At 33.4% G+C, this 18,074-nt stretch overlaps 2 protein-coding genes and 2 pseudogenes across 2 annotated transcripts; 2 read left to right on the plus strand and 2 right to left on the minus strand.

Moving 5' to 3' along the window:
* Nucleotides 1–3,298: 3,298 nt before the first annotated feature.
* On the plus strand, nt 3,299–4,955 carry LOC120167767 (probable serine/threonine-protein kinase PBL26). The gene is made up of 5 exons (XM_039176681.1): nt 3,299–3,422; nt 3,515–3,687; nt 3,898–4,087; nt 4,169–4,560; nt 4,635–4,955. The coding sequence occupies exons 1-5, from the start codon at nt 3,299–3,301 to the stop codon at nt 4,953–4,955; spliced, it is 1,200 nt and encodes a 399-aa protein (XP_039032612.1).
* A 2,405-nt stretch (nt 4,956–7,360) lies between these two features.
* Nucleotides 7,361–10,648, minus strand: LOC120167710 (annotated as a pseudogene).
* Nucleotides 10,649–10,734: 86 nt separating this feature from the next.
* On the plus strand, nt 10,735–14,158 carry LOC120167768 (annotated as a pseudogene).
* A 720-nt stretch (nt 14,159–14,878) lies between these two features.
* Nucleotides 14,879–17,408, minus strand: LOC120167713. Its single transcript, XM_039176648.1, has 4 exons — nt 17,135–17,408; nt 16,959–17,056; nt 16,601–16,698; nt 14,879–15,071 (listed from the first exon to the last, which is right to left on the minus strand). Exons 1-4 carry the CDS (start codon nt 17,313–17,315, stop codon nt 14,933–14,935), a joined length of 516 nt encoding a protein of 171 aa, XP_039032579.1. The 5' UTR covers nt 17,316–17,408; the 3' UTR covers nt 14,879–14,932.
* Between the last annotated feature and the right edge of the window lie 666 nt (nt 17,409–18,074).

Genomic DNA, 18,074 nt, shown 5'->3' on the forward strand with positions numbered 1-18,074 from the left:
ACGTATTTATAACCTAAAGCTAAAGTGAGACTATGGCAGCAGTTGGGTAAAAAAAGAAAAAAAAACACTTGAAACATTTGGTAAAAAATAATTAATTTAATTTAGGGAAATTACCCAAATAGTCACCAGACTATACCTTACTTTTAATTATGCTTCTCGATCATGAAAAACAATAAAATGACCATTTTAATTAACGAGAAATTGTCTGTCCAGCTCAGTTGGTAGAGCACAAGACTCTTAACCTTGGGGTCGTGGGATCGAGTCCTACGGTGGGCAATTCATAATTCGGAGGTCTCTCACGGAAGTTTCTCTCAACCTGGTGTTGGGGCAGCCTACTATCTTACCTCCCCTTACCCCATTACATATGGGAATAAGGGTCAGCTAATTTTTTTTTTATTTGCTAAAGAATTAATCTTAGAATCAAATGAGCTTTGTTCCCAAGTTGATTTGGACACAAACAGCTGCAAAAAATCAACAGCTACAACTCCATTGTTCTTCTATGTCCATCCCTTTCAAGCTTTAAATCCAAACCAGGAAATATCAACCTTGAAGTCATGGATAAATCGAGAGAGCTGTTCGGGTGCGGTCACATCCGCTGAAAATTTCAAATTCCTCTATAGTTTAGATATTTTCTATTGATTATCCAATTTCATACCCCTAAAATAATGTATAACGTTTTAAGTTTGTATCCTAATATAAAATTATGCCCCTATCCATGCTTAAATTCATTGTTGGCGTACCTTGAAAAAGCTTGCTAATTAGGTGGAAAAAAATCAGCTCAAAATCTGTTTTCAAACTGTATTTTTTTTTTCCAGCAATGTCCAACATTGGAAGCTGTAAAGACAAACCCTTTAAACTCTGCTACATATTAAAAATAAGTAGTCTCCAAACCTTGGCGAAAGCCATCGTATTTATATCGTAATTTTTAACCTATAGAAGCAGCAAATGATCCCTTAAAAGGTTAGCTAAAATGAAGGAACAAACAAGGTGGTGTAAGCCATTTTAGGAAGGAATGGAAATATTGAGCTGAAAATAGAAGAGAGAACTCCAGTTGTTTACTTGGTTTTGCTGGTTTAGATGGCAAAGCAATAGGGCTATGGTGTAATTTAAGACACCAGAAGAAGCAACAATTGATGTGCTCTGGATTTGTCCAAGTTCAATAGGTGGAGCTTCAACGGGTTGTTCCATGATCCTGACGGTGGAAAGGTTGTTGTTGACAAGGGGAATAACCTATTTCGAGGCGGAGGTAAAAGATCGGAAAAAATTACTGAAATATTCTAGCTATATTTATTAAGTTTTAGATATTTTTTAGTGCAATGAACGTCGTGATGAATTTAGGAGGCCAATGTCACGAGGAATGTGAAATTTTTTAGATCAACAATCACTGTATCTAATGATCGTCAATGAGAAGTGACAATCGATACGATGATTTTCTTATCGATTTTTGAGTTTTAATTAGAGAGAAATATTGAGTGAAATGGGAAGAAGAAAAATGAAAGAAAAAAAACTTGGAGATGTTCTTAAAATTAAAATCAAATTAAATAGACTATTATACTAATTTTATTAATTATTACATCATTTTAAAAAATTAACTTATTACTTCTTGTTAATTAAAATGATAATTTCTTAAATTAAAGACGACAGGTGTTTCATACGTCTTCAATTTAAATATAAAGACTCTACGACTACATGATATTTTAAGACAAATAAAGAATACCTCACGATTGTATATATCTTCATACAAATAAAAAAAACCTTAAGAGTGCACGACGTCTTCATTTTAATAAAAATAATTTAGTTAAGAAAATAATATAGTGAATGTCTAGGGAAATTTATTTTTTTTTCACAACGGCGAGGAAGGACAAAAGGGTGCATGGTGCTTCCATTCCTTTGAATTTGAATTTGATATTACCCCATCCTATGCTTTCTTCATTATTTCCTTATCATTTTCATGTTGAATTTGATATTACCCCATCCTATGCTTTCTTTTGTTTTTTTTTTTTTTGTTGTCCCTTGATCCCATATGTAATGGGATAAGGGGGAGGTAAGATAATAGGCTGTTCCCAACACTAGGTTGAGAGCAGCTTTCGTAGGAGGCTTCCAAATTATGAAATTCTCTCCATGAGACTCGATCCCACGACCTCAAGGTTAAGAACCTAGTGCTCTACCAACTGAGCTGGATGGTCATTTTGTTATCCTTCCAAAATTTTAGTTTAATTTCTATAGTTATAAAAATATTATATTTTTTGAAGTTTTAAATTCGAGTAATTATGATTTTAAGGTATGTATATATTGTTAATGATTGAAAAAAAAATATGAATAAATATTACATTGTAATCACTCTAGATTATTTTAAAAAAATATCTTATAGTCGAAAATAATTTTATAAATTTTAATAATTGATGACTCAACAAAACAACGTCTTACGTTAGGGGACTATTTTATGTACTTTATTCTACATAAAAATAGATATTATGAATTGATAAAATAAATTTTATGATTTAATATATTATTAGAGTTTAATATCATCATATGATATTAAATAATTTCATCGTGTATCTATATCTATACTTTAAATAATTTTATGTTAGAATTTATAGAAGAGTTTTATTATTTTATTTTGAATTTATTTAAAATAAATGGTAGAATTTTTTTTAAACAAAAAGTTGTTTAAATTATTAATTAAATATTAATTAATGATGTGAAAATGTATTAAATAAAAACATCAATTTTAATTTATTCGTTATAATTAATTAACGACCGAAGAAATTCTTAAAGATCAACCCCCAATACAACTCCTCCTCTACTGCAATCATATTGTCATCCTAAAGAAGATATATATATATATATATATATATATATATTCTGGTTTCACCTTCTTCTTCAAAAGGGAATTTCGCAGGAGAACTGTAAAACATAAATCAAAACCCTCCGACAGTGGAACCAAAGGCAAGAGAGAAAAACAATGAGCATTTTGACTTGTAAATGCATGAAGAACACAAACCTTTAATTTATCCGTATCATTTCTAACCAACAAGATAACAGTAGTTGGTTGTTCTGGGATTTCTTCATAATTAATGTTGCTAGTCTAGGTTAGATTTTGTTTCTCTTTTTTAGTTAGGAAGGTTAAGTTTTTTAATTATCTTTTTAGGAGCTAAGATGTTATAACATTAATCGAAGTGGTTATTGATGCGTTTGTGATTAAATTCCAGCACATCCTTGGGTTTGTCTCACCAAATTTTGGGATTCATAGAACACATAAAAAAAAGGAGTTTTCTGATTCAAAATCCAAACAAAAATGGGTTGTCTTCCATGTTTTACTTCCTCAGAAAATAAGGCAGCTAAAAGGCAAAATAGTTCCTGCAGAAATGGTCAGATTTGTGATAATTATTCTTCTCCAGTTCAAGCTTTCCTTCCCCCTGGTAATGTCAATTTCTCTGATCTTCGTAATATCCCATTTTTTTTCCTTTGAAAATGCATGCAATATTGAATGAATGATCTTTCTTTTCAACAGAGTATATTCCTAAACCGAAGCTTTCAGAAACTACTGGCCATGGCAACATTGCAGCCGAAACTTTCACCTTCCGGCAATTGGCAACGGCGACCCGGAACTTTAGACAAGAATGTTTGATCGGGGAAGGCGGATTCGGTCGAGTTTACAAAGGAAAGCTTGATCGAACTGGCCAGGTATATTGCATAGTTAGTTCTTCAATGGAACTCTTTTGATTCTTTCATTCATAATTCAAGGATTTAAATAACAGTATACTATCGGAATAGCGGCCGTTATATAATAATAAAGGTGCTGTCTGAAATAGTTATTGCACAACCTTTGTAATGGCCACAATAACACCCATTGCAATCGATCGAGAAACTCACTTCGTGTTTACTTCATTTTAGGTTGTAGCTGTAAAGCAGCTTGACAGAAATGGATTGCAAGGAAACAGGGAATTTCTTGTTGAGGTTTTGATGCTGAGCCTGTTGCACCATCCCAACCTGGTCAAGCTCATCGGATATTGCTCCGATGGCGACCAGAGGCTTTTGGTTTACGAGTACATGGCATTGGGATCTGTTGAGGATCATCTTCTCGGTATACTTTGTTTCTTTCTTCTTTGAATTCAAAGGAAGGGTATGCATTTGTTAATGAATTGTTTATCTTCCGAACTTATAGATATTAGCCCAGGCCAGAAGCCATTGGACTGGTATGCCAGAATGAAAATAGCGGTAGATGCCGCTAAAGGCCTTGAATATTTGCACGATCAGGCGAATCCTCCGGTCATCTACCGCGATTTGAAGTCCTCGAACATCTTGCTGGATGAAGATCTCAATGCCAAACTGTCCGATTTCGGGTTAGCAAAAGTTGGACCTCTAGGGGACAATACACATGTATCTTCCAGGGTCATGGGAACATATGGATATTGTGCCCCAGAGTATCAAAGAACAGGACAATTAACGGTGAAATCCGATCTTTATAGTTTCGGAGTCGTTTTGTTGGAGTTGATCACTGGAAGGAGAGCCATCGACACCACGAGACCGAACAAAGAACAGAATCTAGTAATATGGGTAAGCTCACTTAGTTTCCAATACACAATCAATGTCTTCTTTTTATTCTGTTCTAATCTTTTAACCATTTCCAGGCTCAACCAATGTTCAAGGACCCAAGTAGGTTCCCGGAACTCGTCGATACCCTTCTCAGTGGCAATTTCCCCGTACTAGGTTTGCGGCAAGCCGTGGCAGTGGCGGCCATGTGCTTACAAGAGGAAGCCGAGGTACGCCCCTTGATTAGAGATGTGGTTGGCGCTCTGAGTTGCCTTGCAAATGATCCAGATGAAAACACAAAAACAGACTCGGCTGCTTCCTGTTCGGCTTCTGTGGAATCCGACGGTGAAAGTTATGACGATGAATTTAGCAGGGAAGAACGGCAACGAGCGGTGGCGGAAGCCATTGAATGGGGTTAATTTCGCGCAACATTGGCAGTACACACGCTCGAGCTCGAGGAGTGCATATATTGTTGTAAGATATTTGTTTGTTTATGTAACTTATGCACACAAATGTGGTAAAAAGTACCACAACAGTCCCTGTACTATTTCTAAAATTCGATTTTGATCCTTCGAATGGAAAATATGATAAATCTGTCCCTGTACATTCCTAAAAGAGCATAATAGTCTCTCCGTTAAAAGTTTCACCCATCTAGCATTGATCCTTGGTGTAACAATTATATTAAAATAAGACAATGATTTATTCACCAAAAGAAAATAAATAAAGACAATTTTTAAATATATTTTTCAAAATTATTTTATATATTTAAAAATCATAATAACTTTTTTTATAACCACTTGTATTAAATATATATATATTAGGGTTATTGAGAAATGGTCTATTGAGCATATATTGTTTTCAACTTGAAGTTTGAATCTTTACTATTGTAATTCTACTGATTTAGTCCATATATATTTTATAAAAGCAAGTTTTAGGGACAATTTTTATAATTGTATTAAGATTTTACCTTTAACTTGGATGATGTGGATTTTACCGAGCACCTGATATGTTGGGGTAAATTCAAATTTTTTGACCCTAAAAAAATATTATGTTTATTTTACTAAAAAGTAATTAACATTTTGGTACTTTTTTGTTATTTAATTTGCTACTGAGAAAATTTCATGGAAATAGGTTATTCAATATTTCCCATATCACTTTTATATTCTACTAATTGCTTAATGTTATTTACTTATTCTAAATATAAAATTATATATTTTTTAGATTTTTTAATGTTACTTCTATTTGTTTTCAAGTTTAATAACTGTATTTCACGTGACAAGTCATTTTTTTTAAATATTCCATACCCTAGAATTAATTCATATATCATTTATATTTGAACAAATATGGATGATTTCAATTCATGAAATTTACCAAAATATGATAAAATTTAGCAAAATAATTACACTAAATTTGCTAAATTTAAATTTATTAAATGTAAGTAAAGGAGAAATTGTCTCCATTTTTGATAAAGTCATTATGGGTCTGTTTGTTTGTCGTTATTAGAATTACGGAATTGGTTTTTCTCGAATTCCCGTGTTTGTTTCACGTAATTCGTTTTTCGAAAAATATTTTTCAGTGTTTGTTTCTCGTAATTGGTTTTCCGGAACGTAATTCATTTTCCTAATAACAAAATTTCCTTTGTGTTTTCTGAAAAATGACTTACGAATTCATTTTCCGTAAGTCATTTTTCGAACTTTTCACTTCAAAGAATAAATACTCAAAATAATTTTATTTTATGAATTTAATATTAATAAAATATTTTAATATCATTTTCATCAAAATATTATTTATTTATTAATATTTATAATAATAATATTATATTTTTAATATTATATAAATAATCAATTATATTATAATAATATAAGATATATATTTTATTTTAATAATATATATAAAATTTTATATATTTAATAATGAATAATATTATATATTTTAATAATATTTAATAAAGATATTTAAAATATACTAATTAATATTTTTAAAATATAATATACTTTAATAAATAATTAATATAATTTATAATATTTTATTTCACTAAAATATACCAATATTAATATTTTTATTAATAAAATTATAAAAATAATATTTAATAATAAATAAATTATTTTAATATTTTAAAATAATAATATTAAATCTTATGATAAATAATATTATTTATTATATTTAATATTTGTAATAAATAATTTTTAAAAAACTCTTCAACTAGTGGTAAAAAGCTTTAAAAAACATCTTCCAAACATCATAAAACGTTTTTCAGAAGTTTTTCAAAAAAATGTAATTCATTTTACGTAAAACATTTTCTGAAAACGTTTTCCAGAAATATAATTCATTTTCCAGAATTCAAATTCCAATAATTCAAATTCCAATAATTCATTTTCCGAAAAACCAATTACACCCAAACAAACAAATAGACTCTTAAATAAACCAAAGAAAAGTTGCATACAACGGTCGGTCAGTTTTAGTAAAGTTGCATACAACTGTCGGTCATATTTTCCACGTGCCAGTCAGCTGTACGGTATTTCGTTAAATAATTCCAAATTTGACATAATTCACTGATTTTTTTTTTTTCAAATACCATATTTTGATAAAAGGAAAACAATCCCCGAATCAATTAAATCTATAATATATTTTGATTATTCCAAACAAGTCCGATGGACTTGCAATGCAATTACAATTACAATGCAGAGCATGAAAGCAACCCTCAATGACCCTACGACCTTCACAAATCATATTCCAACCATTCAATATAACTTTGGAAAAACTCGAACCATTTTTTAAATGAAATTTCCAAGGTAGATGCTGGACCTGCAAGAAAAACACTTTGTTTCTTCTTTCCTGCTTCTAACTCTGTGGCATTGCAACATTCAAGTGCCCGTATTTCTGCATCACTTTCCTAGTTGCCAATGCTGCTGCCTCACTAGCTCGCAATGTTCCGGTCGCCATGATAGCAGCAAATTCGCGGGTTATTTCCTCTTGGATCTTGGCTCCAGTATCTCCGAGAGGGTCTGCTGCAGTTCCACCAGTTTGAGATTTTCCGTGCGCTCCAGCTGGATTAGAAGGCGATGTCTTGATTTCCTCAGATTTTGGTTGTTCCCTGTCTTTCACCTTATTGTCAACCTCTTTTTGATGTGTAATATTGGAGGGCCTGTTCACATTGACAGTGGTGGACTGAGATGGTTGAGCAGATACAGAAGGGGTGAATTGGGGAACTTGAGGAACAGCACCAGCTCTCAATGTTGTCTCCAAATTCTGTATCATAGGCACTGTATTTTTATAATAATAATAAAAAAAACTTGCCATATTAGCACCACATATTCAAATAAAGTTTCATAGTTCAAAAGGAATGAAAGGAAAATTTTACGCAATCACGTGTGTAGTGAAGGATCCAAAAATAATTTTGAAGGTGAGCACACATATATTAACAACATAAAATTTTGATACATGGATGTGCACAAATAAAATCTCATGACGGAAACAATCAATAAAACAAACAACATAAAGAAATTCATATTTCGGAGCGGGCATGGACGTTGTGCATTCTTCATAACTTCAAAAAAGTAGCAACTAAACAAATATGATTCCAGAAATAATGATTCAAAAGGTAAAACATTTAACAATTCTAATTCCAGAAACAATTCAATTTGTTCCCCTTCGAAGTTCAAAGACTTCAAACTACCAGGTTTCCAATTTCCGCCATGTTCAATATTTTCAAGTTACATATTTTCTACCATGTTACCAATTTGATGTTTTTAATAAGCGAAGTAAAAGTGATTACCCGATCCAAACAGAATATTTTGAGGACAGATAATAACTTACTTAAAAGTGCACCCATGGGACTGCTCATAACTTCATTTGGAAGCAGCAAGATATAGTCTGGAATGCCTGAACCAACTAGAAATTGGGCAACCTCATTGCTGAAGTCGTTGCAATTGTGGGTGAGCAAACTGTAGGTCTCAGCAGTGTAACGAGGACTAATCTCCTGCAAATAACTCAAACACATCTTTAGGTACATGCGTGATTCCTAATTCAATCACTCTAATCGGTCTTCCATATGGTGTTGTCCCAACAGGAGCATGTTGGATTCCTCCACCAAAATAGTATTCATTACCATAAACAAAAACTCCTGTGTGCCTACCAAGCAAACAAAAATGACTGGACCTAAGTCAGAAAATTCGTATCAAGAAATGCATCTGCGAACCTCATACAATTAGGGATGACAAACGGATACAGTTTCGTGGATTCCGTACCGCATCCGCTCCAATTGGAGCGGGGATGGGTATAATTTTAGCGGGTAGTGGGCGGGTGTGGATTTATAAAGTGATACCCGTCGTGGGTGGTGGGTGGGTAATGGGTTTAAGACATTACCCGCCCCGCATCCGCCCGCCCAGCTAAATATCTATTAAATTTTGGACCATTATGAATTTAGGTGTAATTTTAGAGACTAATTTATAAATTTTAATATTGTATAATATATAACATATAATTTAACCAAATATTAAGGATATTTAGTCTTTAATCTGGTCTTTAATTAGAGAAATATTCGACTCTTTGATTAAACTCATAATCCCACTTTCCATGTTCTTTATCCCATGCTACCCATCCAAACACAAATTAGCCGTACTATAAGCATTAACATCAAAAGCAGCAGTTTCCATGTTCTTTAGCCCCTCAAAACCCATATTAGGCGCACTATGAGCATTAACATCGAAAGCAACACAACAATCCAGCTCTGCGACTACATGCTCCCTACAATCTGTCTCCATAACATTCGTAGAGCCACTCCTCTGACAAATTGAAGCATGCGTTGCTACCCCATCACGAACTGTCTGGGAACCAACTCCAACATCCCATTAGTTTGCTGTCAGGCGGGTCTAGATGGGTATGTCGCTAGTGGATAGTAGGTGTGGGGATGGATTTGAAAATGTACGCGAGTGGGCGGGTGTGGATTTGAAAATTTATACCCGTCATGGGTGGTGGGTGGGTGGTGGATTGAAAAATATTAGTGGGTATGAGGATGGGGGAGGGGGTATCCGCACCCGACCTGCCCGATGGTGGATGACTTTATGCAACAAAGAGAAGTAGAATAACTTCAACGAAAAAAATGGGGGGATGGAGTATAGACAACCATTGAAAATAAGTTTCCAGCCAAGCTAACATGCTGTAAGAAAAACCTCAAAGAAATAAAACTAATTTTCACTAACACGCCCCAACTGATCCCGTATTGAAATGAAGATGCAGCAGGTTACTAGTCAAAATCAGACGAAGTTCTGGCTCAATAACGCAAAACAGGTAAAATACAAAACTACCTGCAAACTCCTACAAATAATGAAAGGAATGTTCAGTTTGTTAAGATAGTACAAAAATATGGTTCTATCCTGTAAACAAGTAGTTTATAACTCTAAGGTTATAAAACATGCATCTAACGTTTACCAGCTGATGAAGGTTCTATTTGTTTATGCATTAACTCAATTTAATTTGGAGAACTATTACTCATTTAACCATAATAAAGTGAGCTTATGTGTTCATTGCCACAATTCATAACCTTAGGGATATAAAGACAATAAATTTCTTATGCGTCCATATTTATACATGCATAAGCATGATGAGGCCTTTAGACACTTCCTGCAAAGCAAAATCATTTTAACAACTTATGTCTAAGATGTAAAATACATGATAATAAACATGCTCAAGAAAATTTGACTTCAATAAAAAATCTCACATCAAGATACAGTCTTTCCCCTTCAAATTAAATGCTTACCATATTCCCTCAATAGCAGCCTTCCCCAACAAGGTTGTTGAAAGCTGCCGAGCAAGTCCTTGGCTCAAGGCGGACACATTCAAGGTAACATTATGAACCTCCTGTCATCAATTCAATGTACCTGTTAGTTCACAGATAATCTTTGACGTAACATTTACCAGACCAAATAAAATTATTGTAAAGCATACTAAAAATAAAATCCTTGGAAGGCATACTATAAGAACAGGTGAAGAAATGCAAAGAGAATACTAACAGAGAGCAAAGGAAAGAATCAAACGTAAGTTGAAACAAATGAGAAGAATTAGATACCTCAGCCATGCCTGCAGTTCACTGTGAACGCTCTTGCTAGGAAATCATGCATCGAGCGACACTAGGAGGTTCAAGTAGCTCGGTTATGATTCGAGTGACTATATAGTTTCATTGATGACAACGTACAAACGATGATTAGGTAAAAAATGATTTTGTTTGATATAATTTAGGAATGACGTGCAACGACATAATTTTGAGTGACAACATACGATGACAAGAAGACGATCGATCATTGAGAGTGTGATGGTAGTTGATTCAACGATGACATATGTGATCTAGAGATTTGAAGTTAAAAATTTATGAGATTTTGGATAATCTAAAAATTTTATGAGTCTTTCTAGATAATTAATTATTTTAAAAAATATAATTAAATAAATTTAAATTATTATTATCTGTGATTGAATGACATGTTTTAATAACGGTAATTAACAGCTAAACACTTTAAATAATAACTTTAAAAACATTTCACTTACTTGCCAAAAAAGAATCTCTAAATGCTTAAAATAAAAATAAAAATTAAACATTTATCCTTCAATTAACTTCTTTAATATAATTATTTAAAGTCACAATATCACGTGGAACCACCTTCTCGAATACAATTGGTCAATTACTGAGGATGAAAAAGAAAAGGTGATAGGATGCAAAGTTCACTTGGTCTTTTACCACCCCACCCACCCACCAAATTACGGACTGGAAGTGAGTTCAATGGATTCCTTCCAAACGTGTCCCATGGAACACCACTCTGCCGATACTGAGCAAATTTCAGACGGTTTCATTTGTTGCGTTTGTTTGTAAGTAATCCTCATCATCTTCAAATCATTCAATGTTTCTTGCAAGCTGCGATCTTTTCCTTTTCATTTGATTTTTGGAAAATACCCAAGCTATTTTTTTTTTCATTTGCAGGGATCTTCTTTACAAGCCAATAGTTCTGCGTAAGATTCTTCTTTGCTAGTTTTATAGAAAGATCTATGAATTTTATGCTTTTGTTAATGTTTAATTCTTTTTATTGATTGATTCAGTTTTTTTCTTTTCCTTTCAAAATACACAGATTGTGGTCATATATCATGTTTCTGGTGCGTTCATAGATCAATGAATTCTCGACACGAGTCTCGTTGTCCAGTTTGTAGAAACCCGTATGCTCATTTTCCAAGCATCTGTCAAATGCTTCACTTCTTGTTCTTAAAGTTGTACCCAATTACATACAAAAATAGGGAAGCTCGGATTCTAGGTAAGCTTGGTTTTTTTTTTGTTCTATTTCACGTGTTGTCCTATTTGTTTTCATGGCTGTGCTTTATAAAGATAAGTATTAGCAAATTAAATATTGCTTCTCGGTATAATGTTCAAGAAAAGCATTTGATTTCATAATCGATAGTTCTATATGACTAATTCGTGTTTTCCATTGAAACCGTCTGCTTATGTTTGCCACGCTTATATGTGGTGGATTGTGGTCTGAATTGTTGTAGATAGTTTGAGATATTCTCACTGTAGCTAGTGCAGTACTATGCCTATATTTTTGGACATATTGTTGCTTTTGTTGCTACAGAGGAGGAAAAGCAAAGAGACTGCTTTTCGCCAGAATTCAGTGGTCATGCATGTGGATCGGAGGCTGATGGGGAAATTAATCTCCTCGGAAGCCCTTCAAAGTCTTCTAATTTTTCAGACTCTTCTTCTACCAGCAAAGAGGAACTTAATAAACCTGTTGGGCAGATAGAGTCTCGTGTTTCCGGGGAGGAAAATGATCAGATTTCAATTGTGGATGTGCTATGTACTGCTTGCAAGCAATTGCTTTTTCGTCCTATTGTTCTTAACTGTGGCCATGGTATGCCTCTAAAATTTCTTTTTATTAACATTAGCATACTGAGCCTCCGTTTCCTGTTATTTATGACATATTTTATTCTTTTGACAGTTTATTGTCAAACTTGCATGAGTATCCTGCTGATGAGATGCTTAGGTGTCAAGTTTGTCAATGTTTGCATCCAAGGGTCTTCCAAAAGTCTGCTTGACACTCGATCACTTTTTAGAGGCTAAATTCCCCAACGAGTATGCACTGAGAAAAGATGCTATTCAGCTCAAACAAGCTTCTTCCATGCATGTTAGACCATCCACTTGTATGTCTCAGTGCTCGACTGATCTCATCTTGTTCTAGGTCTATCAAGTTAACACTTCGGTTAGCTGACATATTTTCGGTTCCACCATTTTTCCTGCTGATTTGTTTATTGCCAAAATTTTAAGGTTAAAATGGAAGCATGTGATTACTAATTCAATATCCAATGTATACTAAATTCTTTGTCAGTCATGTTGGTAAAATTGATCTTAAAATGAGTTTGATAGACTGATAATGCTATAATTGTGCTGCATCAACTTCGAGTCCTCCAGTAGTTATTATGTTTGAATTTTTCAGGTTCAATGGAAGCTGGTAAAAGAGATTTCTCACCTGTCCAGTCACCCTCAGGAGTGGATCCTCATCCCCATACTCATATTGGAGTTGGTTGTGATGCTTGTGGGGTAACACTTTGCTAACTGTCTCTTATATGCGTGCATGTGTATATGTATGATCTGGAGTTACTCCAATTCAGCCTCTTCAGAAATTTATCACCATAAATAACATTGCCCATTCTACAAAGTTTTAAAAACAGTCTTCCTTTATTTCCTTTCATAATTTCTTTTACCTAACTAAAATCATTTGTAAATAGTCTAATGGAAACTTAGAGTGCTAGTGTATACATATATGTACATGCTTTGCTTTGGCGAGTGCCTTTTCTTCTTTTTCCTAGCACTCCTTGGTTAATCCCGTCAATAGTTGCTGGGTTTTGAAATTTGAAAATTGTATTGATGACGTTAGAGGAATGGATAAGTTGCTCTCTATTGCTTCTGGATTCAGTGTTTGTTGGTTTTTGTTAAGAGCTTTTCAAGCAACATGTTGACCTAACCTAATGCATAACGGTGAATGATTAAATTGCTTTGAATTGCTAAACTGATACTTATTTCTACGGTATAATAGTCATTGCTTGTACTGGCAGATGTGTCCAATAGTTGGGGATAGATACAAATGCAAGGATTGTACAGAGAAAATGGGATTTGATCTTTGTGGAGATTGCTATAAAACTCGACCTAAGCTTCCAGGCAGGTTCAACCAGAGACACACTCCAGATCATAAGTTTGAGCTTATAAAGCGAGACATTACCCAAAGGTTGAGGCTGTTGACTGAACAACTAGAGAATGGTTCTACTTCTATTATCCTCATCGATGAATCTTCGGATAATCTGGAAAATGGACTAGCATCGAGCACTATTCAAGAAAATATTCACAATAATCTACCTGCGTTGTATTTTGAGATTGATAGCATGGAAGATGAGGATGAGGATGAAAATGAGGATGATGATGATGATGATGATGATGATGGTGATGATGATGAAGATGGAGATATTGGTGCTCTATTGGTTGATTGATATCCGTTGTAGTAGTGATTGGAAGTGGTGAATTACTTGTAGATCTTGTTTTTTCGTTAAGTAACATTCAAATCCCATCTTTACAACAAAAACCTTGTTGAATTTTTTCTCGTTATTCGTATGTATATTATATTATCCATATCTTTGCCTTCTCATGCATTTCAACTTGAAGCTACCCTTGGAAATTGTATGTGATTGCTCATATGCTTGGCATTCTGAATGATATAATCATTGTTTTTTTTTAGTTGAACTAATCAGTTGAACTGCCTGAGCCTATGATCAAAAGATATGATCAATTTAACTTTTAATCCTGCTTTTTAAACATTGGTGCCAACTTTATATTGAGATTTTTAAATACATTGGTGACTTTCAACCCAATATTCTGTATAATATATAGCTTTCAAACCATAGATATAGACATACTTCCATCTCTTGTAAATAAATTAAGACAGTTTGTTGACTAGGAACTAGAAAGGCAAAACCAATGATGAAACACTGATAAATTGGTTCATGAAAATATATATCCACATGATGATGAGTTAATGAAGTGCCAACAAGGAACAAATGCTTCCAACTATTTTGATTTACAATTCAAATGCATTGCTTAAGATGCAGTCTAGAGTCCTAAGAAGAAGAAGAAACAGGTTGCACCCATCTCCCCGTAGAGAGAGAATCATAGGACTTCTTCAACATGTGAATTTAGTTGTTCTCAACTTCCCGATCTGCATTAATTTTGCTTCAGTCGCATTTAAATGCAAGTTCACTGCTCAAGATGACAGTAGACGATGATCATTTTACCACTCGAAATGAGCATACATTTCTGTGCTGTTGCTAAATAGACTTATAAATGCTCGTTACCCTGCAGGATGGTAAATCTGGATCATGGAGTCAGTGGTGTAAGACTAGCCGCTTGGTTTCTTTCTGCCATTTCAACTTCATATGCACCCGTATCTGATGTTTTCTCATTCGTCATAGCAAGGCTTTTCAGTTTAGTACGTTGTATGGCATGCAGCTCATATCTGATAAACACAAAGAATATCATTTCAGCTTGGATTCATTTGGTTTTGCATGAATTAGTGGATAACTTTGATTAATATGGAACGCTAATAATCTTTACATAATGAACCAGTAGCCAACAAAAAGACCAACCTCATTTGGAAAGGAAACTTTACCGCACAGACCAATTTGGGAAAACTAAAAGTGCAAAGGTGATATGTCAGAAAGGACCAAACAACATGGGCTGTGGACGGATATTATCCTAAATAAAGAAAAGTGTTCCATTCGTTGTTTGAACCAGTGCCGTTTCCCCTTCATCCTATACAGACACACAGATCAAAGGAATTGTCCATCTTTTTCACTTCTTCAATTTTTAACAGAATATATTGACTTGTTCAGGTTTGCAGATGACAAAGTTTCCGATTAATCAGACTACACCTTATTGTTACAAACTTACAGTTAATTCCGTTTTATTTTCTTCCCAGAAATTCTTTATCCAAAAAAACTTATGTGGTTTGAAAAATATTGTTCACATAGCAAAGTACAGACATAAGAAGTTCTTAAACCGATATAGAATGCAACTGGCCACAGATTGTCTTACAATTGCAGTCTCTCTTTAAAATATTTCAAATAGGTTGGACTCGAACAAGGACTTTGTTTTTTGTATTTATTTTTTTCAATGGCATGCGACAGATCTGTCCATTTCATATGGAAACCATGATAACTAATATATGACAAAGAATACATTTTGTTCAATAGGAGGATAATCATGATTTATCACTTTTATTTATAATAAACAAGATCAAAGCTGGAAAAGTAATCAGTCAGCAAGTAAAAATCACACTAAAAACAATTCAAACTTTAGAGCAAGAGATTACATTTCCCCTCATTTTATCTTATTTATCAGAGGCATGAATTGTTTGCAAGAATGCTCCTTCAAATCGAACTCAAGTGAGAATAACTACGACAACTTATGGGTGCAACTCTAGCAAACAAAATCATGTATCCCCTTAGGCCATCTTGAAGCCATAACAAAGGCCACATCATGGTGTTACATTCTATATATCTTCGCTAGCATCCTTAAGCGACCTTCAATCTCTAAACAGCTATCATAAACTTTTTCCGATTACCTCTAAATTTGTTCGTATAGCAGCGCAAAAACTAACTTGGTTGTGATTTGATTTTCAGCAGGTTATGCTTTGCCATGAAAAGAAAAAACATGAATACTAATATGCAATAAACATGTATTACAAAACAGAGTTCGAGGGTATCTTTCAAGAGTTAATTTTCACACAAGGAAAGGTCAGTACAAACAATATGTAGGCAAATGTTAAAACTTTCAACCAAAGGCTCATGTTTCTCATGAACATGTAAATAAATCTGATGAGTGAATGACTATCATATAAGAAACAAAAAATGCATTACTTTTTCTTGGGGACAATCCTTGTTGATCACATATTCAAATCCACAGATCAACAAAACATGCTTAGATTCCTTGTTCTTAATTACTAATTATTAAGAATAAAAAAGCAACAAAAGTTGTAAAACTTACTCAGACACATGGATTTTGACAAGCATGAAATATATCCTCCAAAACTTTTCCTCCTTCAAATGGCGAGGGCATAGCTTGAATCTAATCTGTGAGAGTTCCTACAAAATAAAAATAATAATAAGAAGAACCTTTAAATGGCGAGGGCATAGGGATTTAAACAGTGGTCCGCTATCGGAATAGCTGCAATTTTATAGAGGTATTGTCCGAAACCGTTATTACATAACCTTGATGCTCGCAATGACTGCAATAACATCCATTTTGTCTGCCATCGTGATAAGATAAATGCAACGGCAGACTCAATTTAAATCCACTAGCTTGAATCTAATAAAAAAGGAGGTTAAAAGAAGAAAACACAAACCTTTACTTTTGAAAGTACTAAGACAGCATGCCGCTGTTGCCAATCAGAAAGATCCATACGGACATTAGAAGAAGTTTGGGTTTCAATGGAACCACTATCTGATCACCAAAAAAGCTTCAATCAAACCCAATTTTCTTTGGGAATTTCAAAAAGCGATAGAGAGAGGGAGGAGTTACCTTGGATAGGGAAATTCTTGAAGGTATCTAAAGTGAAAGACTTGACATAATCGATTAATTGTTGGGTAACTCCAAGGAATTCATCCGTTTCTTCTTGTTCGGTGGGTTGCGGTTGATCTGAGTTTTTGCAGTTTTTACTGTTCCCTGAAACACTGCGGCGAAACCACGACGATAGATTCATTGTTGTCTGGTCGGGTTTGAGCTGGGTTTTCAAGGGATTTTTCAGTCCATGATTAGTTTCAGAGAGAGTATTCTGCTTCACTATGGCATTAGCGCTTCCGAAGAAATCTTATGAGAAAAATATTCAAAATGTTTTAATTATCAAGATTAAAACAATAAATTATAAATTATACAAATTTTATTAAAAATAAATAATATGTACTACATTCGAATACATTTATTTACATTAATATAAATACAAGTCGAATAACAATGGGAACGCATAAATAAATTTTTATATTTAATTATTCAATTAATATATTTAGAAAATTATATTTAAACACCGTAAAAAATTCATATAAAATAATATTAATTTAAAAATATTATGATAAAAATTTAAAATTTGACCAGACTTAAATATATACACTTTTGAGTATTTGTTTTAAAGGTTTCTTATTTATTTAATAATGGAAACTCAAACATCTATATATATTCGAATTTATAATCTCTAAAAATAACAATTATCTATTTAACCGCTAAAATAGCTTAATTCGTAACACTAAATTAATTACATTTTTTAAAGTCTCCCCTTTCATTCCCTTGTCTATTGCTTCATTACAGCTTACCCTTTTAGGTAAATGCTTTGTCGGTTTAGTTACATATATACTTAAAGATTTCAGTTTCAAGTTTAAAATGTAATTATTATGGAGAAGAAGAAGAAGAAAAGCAAAACAAAACCAATTATTAAAAAATATACTTTAGACTGTAATTTATAAGTAGT

Source organism: Hibiscus syriacus, unplaced genomic scaffold (assembly GCF_006381635.1).
Source record: "Hibiscus syriacus cultivar Baekdansim isolate YM2019G1 unplaced genomic scaffold, ASM638163v2 tig00111693_pilon, whole genome shotgun sequence".
Taxonomy (NCBI): Eukaryota; Viridiplantae; Streptophyta; class Magnoliopsida; order Malvales; family Malvaceae; genus Hibiscus; species Hibiscus syriacus.

What these genes read in the sequence shown, in the direction of transcription:
- LOC120167767 (XM_039176681.1), top strand. Translation starts at nt 3,299, where the DNA reads ATGGGTTGTCTTCCATGTTTTACTTCCTCAGAAAATAAGGCAGCTAAA. An exon ending in TCAAGCTTTCCTTCCCCCTG is followed by an intron (nt 3,423 to 3,514) that starts GTAATGTCAATT and finishes TCTTTTCAACAG; the next exon opens with AGTATATTCCTAAACCGAAG. An exon ending in AACAGAATCTAGTAATATGG is followed by an intron (nt 4,561 to 4,634) that starts GTAAGCTCACTT and finishes AACCATTTCCAG; the next exon opens with GCTCAACCAATGTTCAAGGA.
- LOC120167713 (XM_039176648.1), bottom strand. Translation starts at nt 17,315, where the DNA reads ATGAATCTATCGTCGTGGTTTCGCCGCAGTGTTTCAGGGAACAGTAAA. An exon ending in CAAGAATTTCCCTATCCAAG is followed by an intron (nt 17,057 to 17,134) that starts GTAACTCCTCCC and finishes TTTGGTGATCAG; the next exon opens with ATAGTGGTTCCATTGAAACC. An exon ending in TAGTACTTTCAAAAGTAAAG is followed by an intron (nt 16,699 to 16,958) that starts GTTTGTGTTTTC and finishes TTTATTTTGTAG; the next exon opens with GAACTCTCACAGATTAGATT.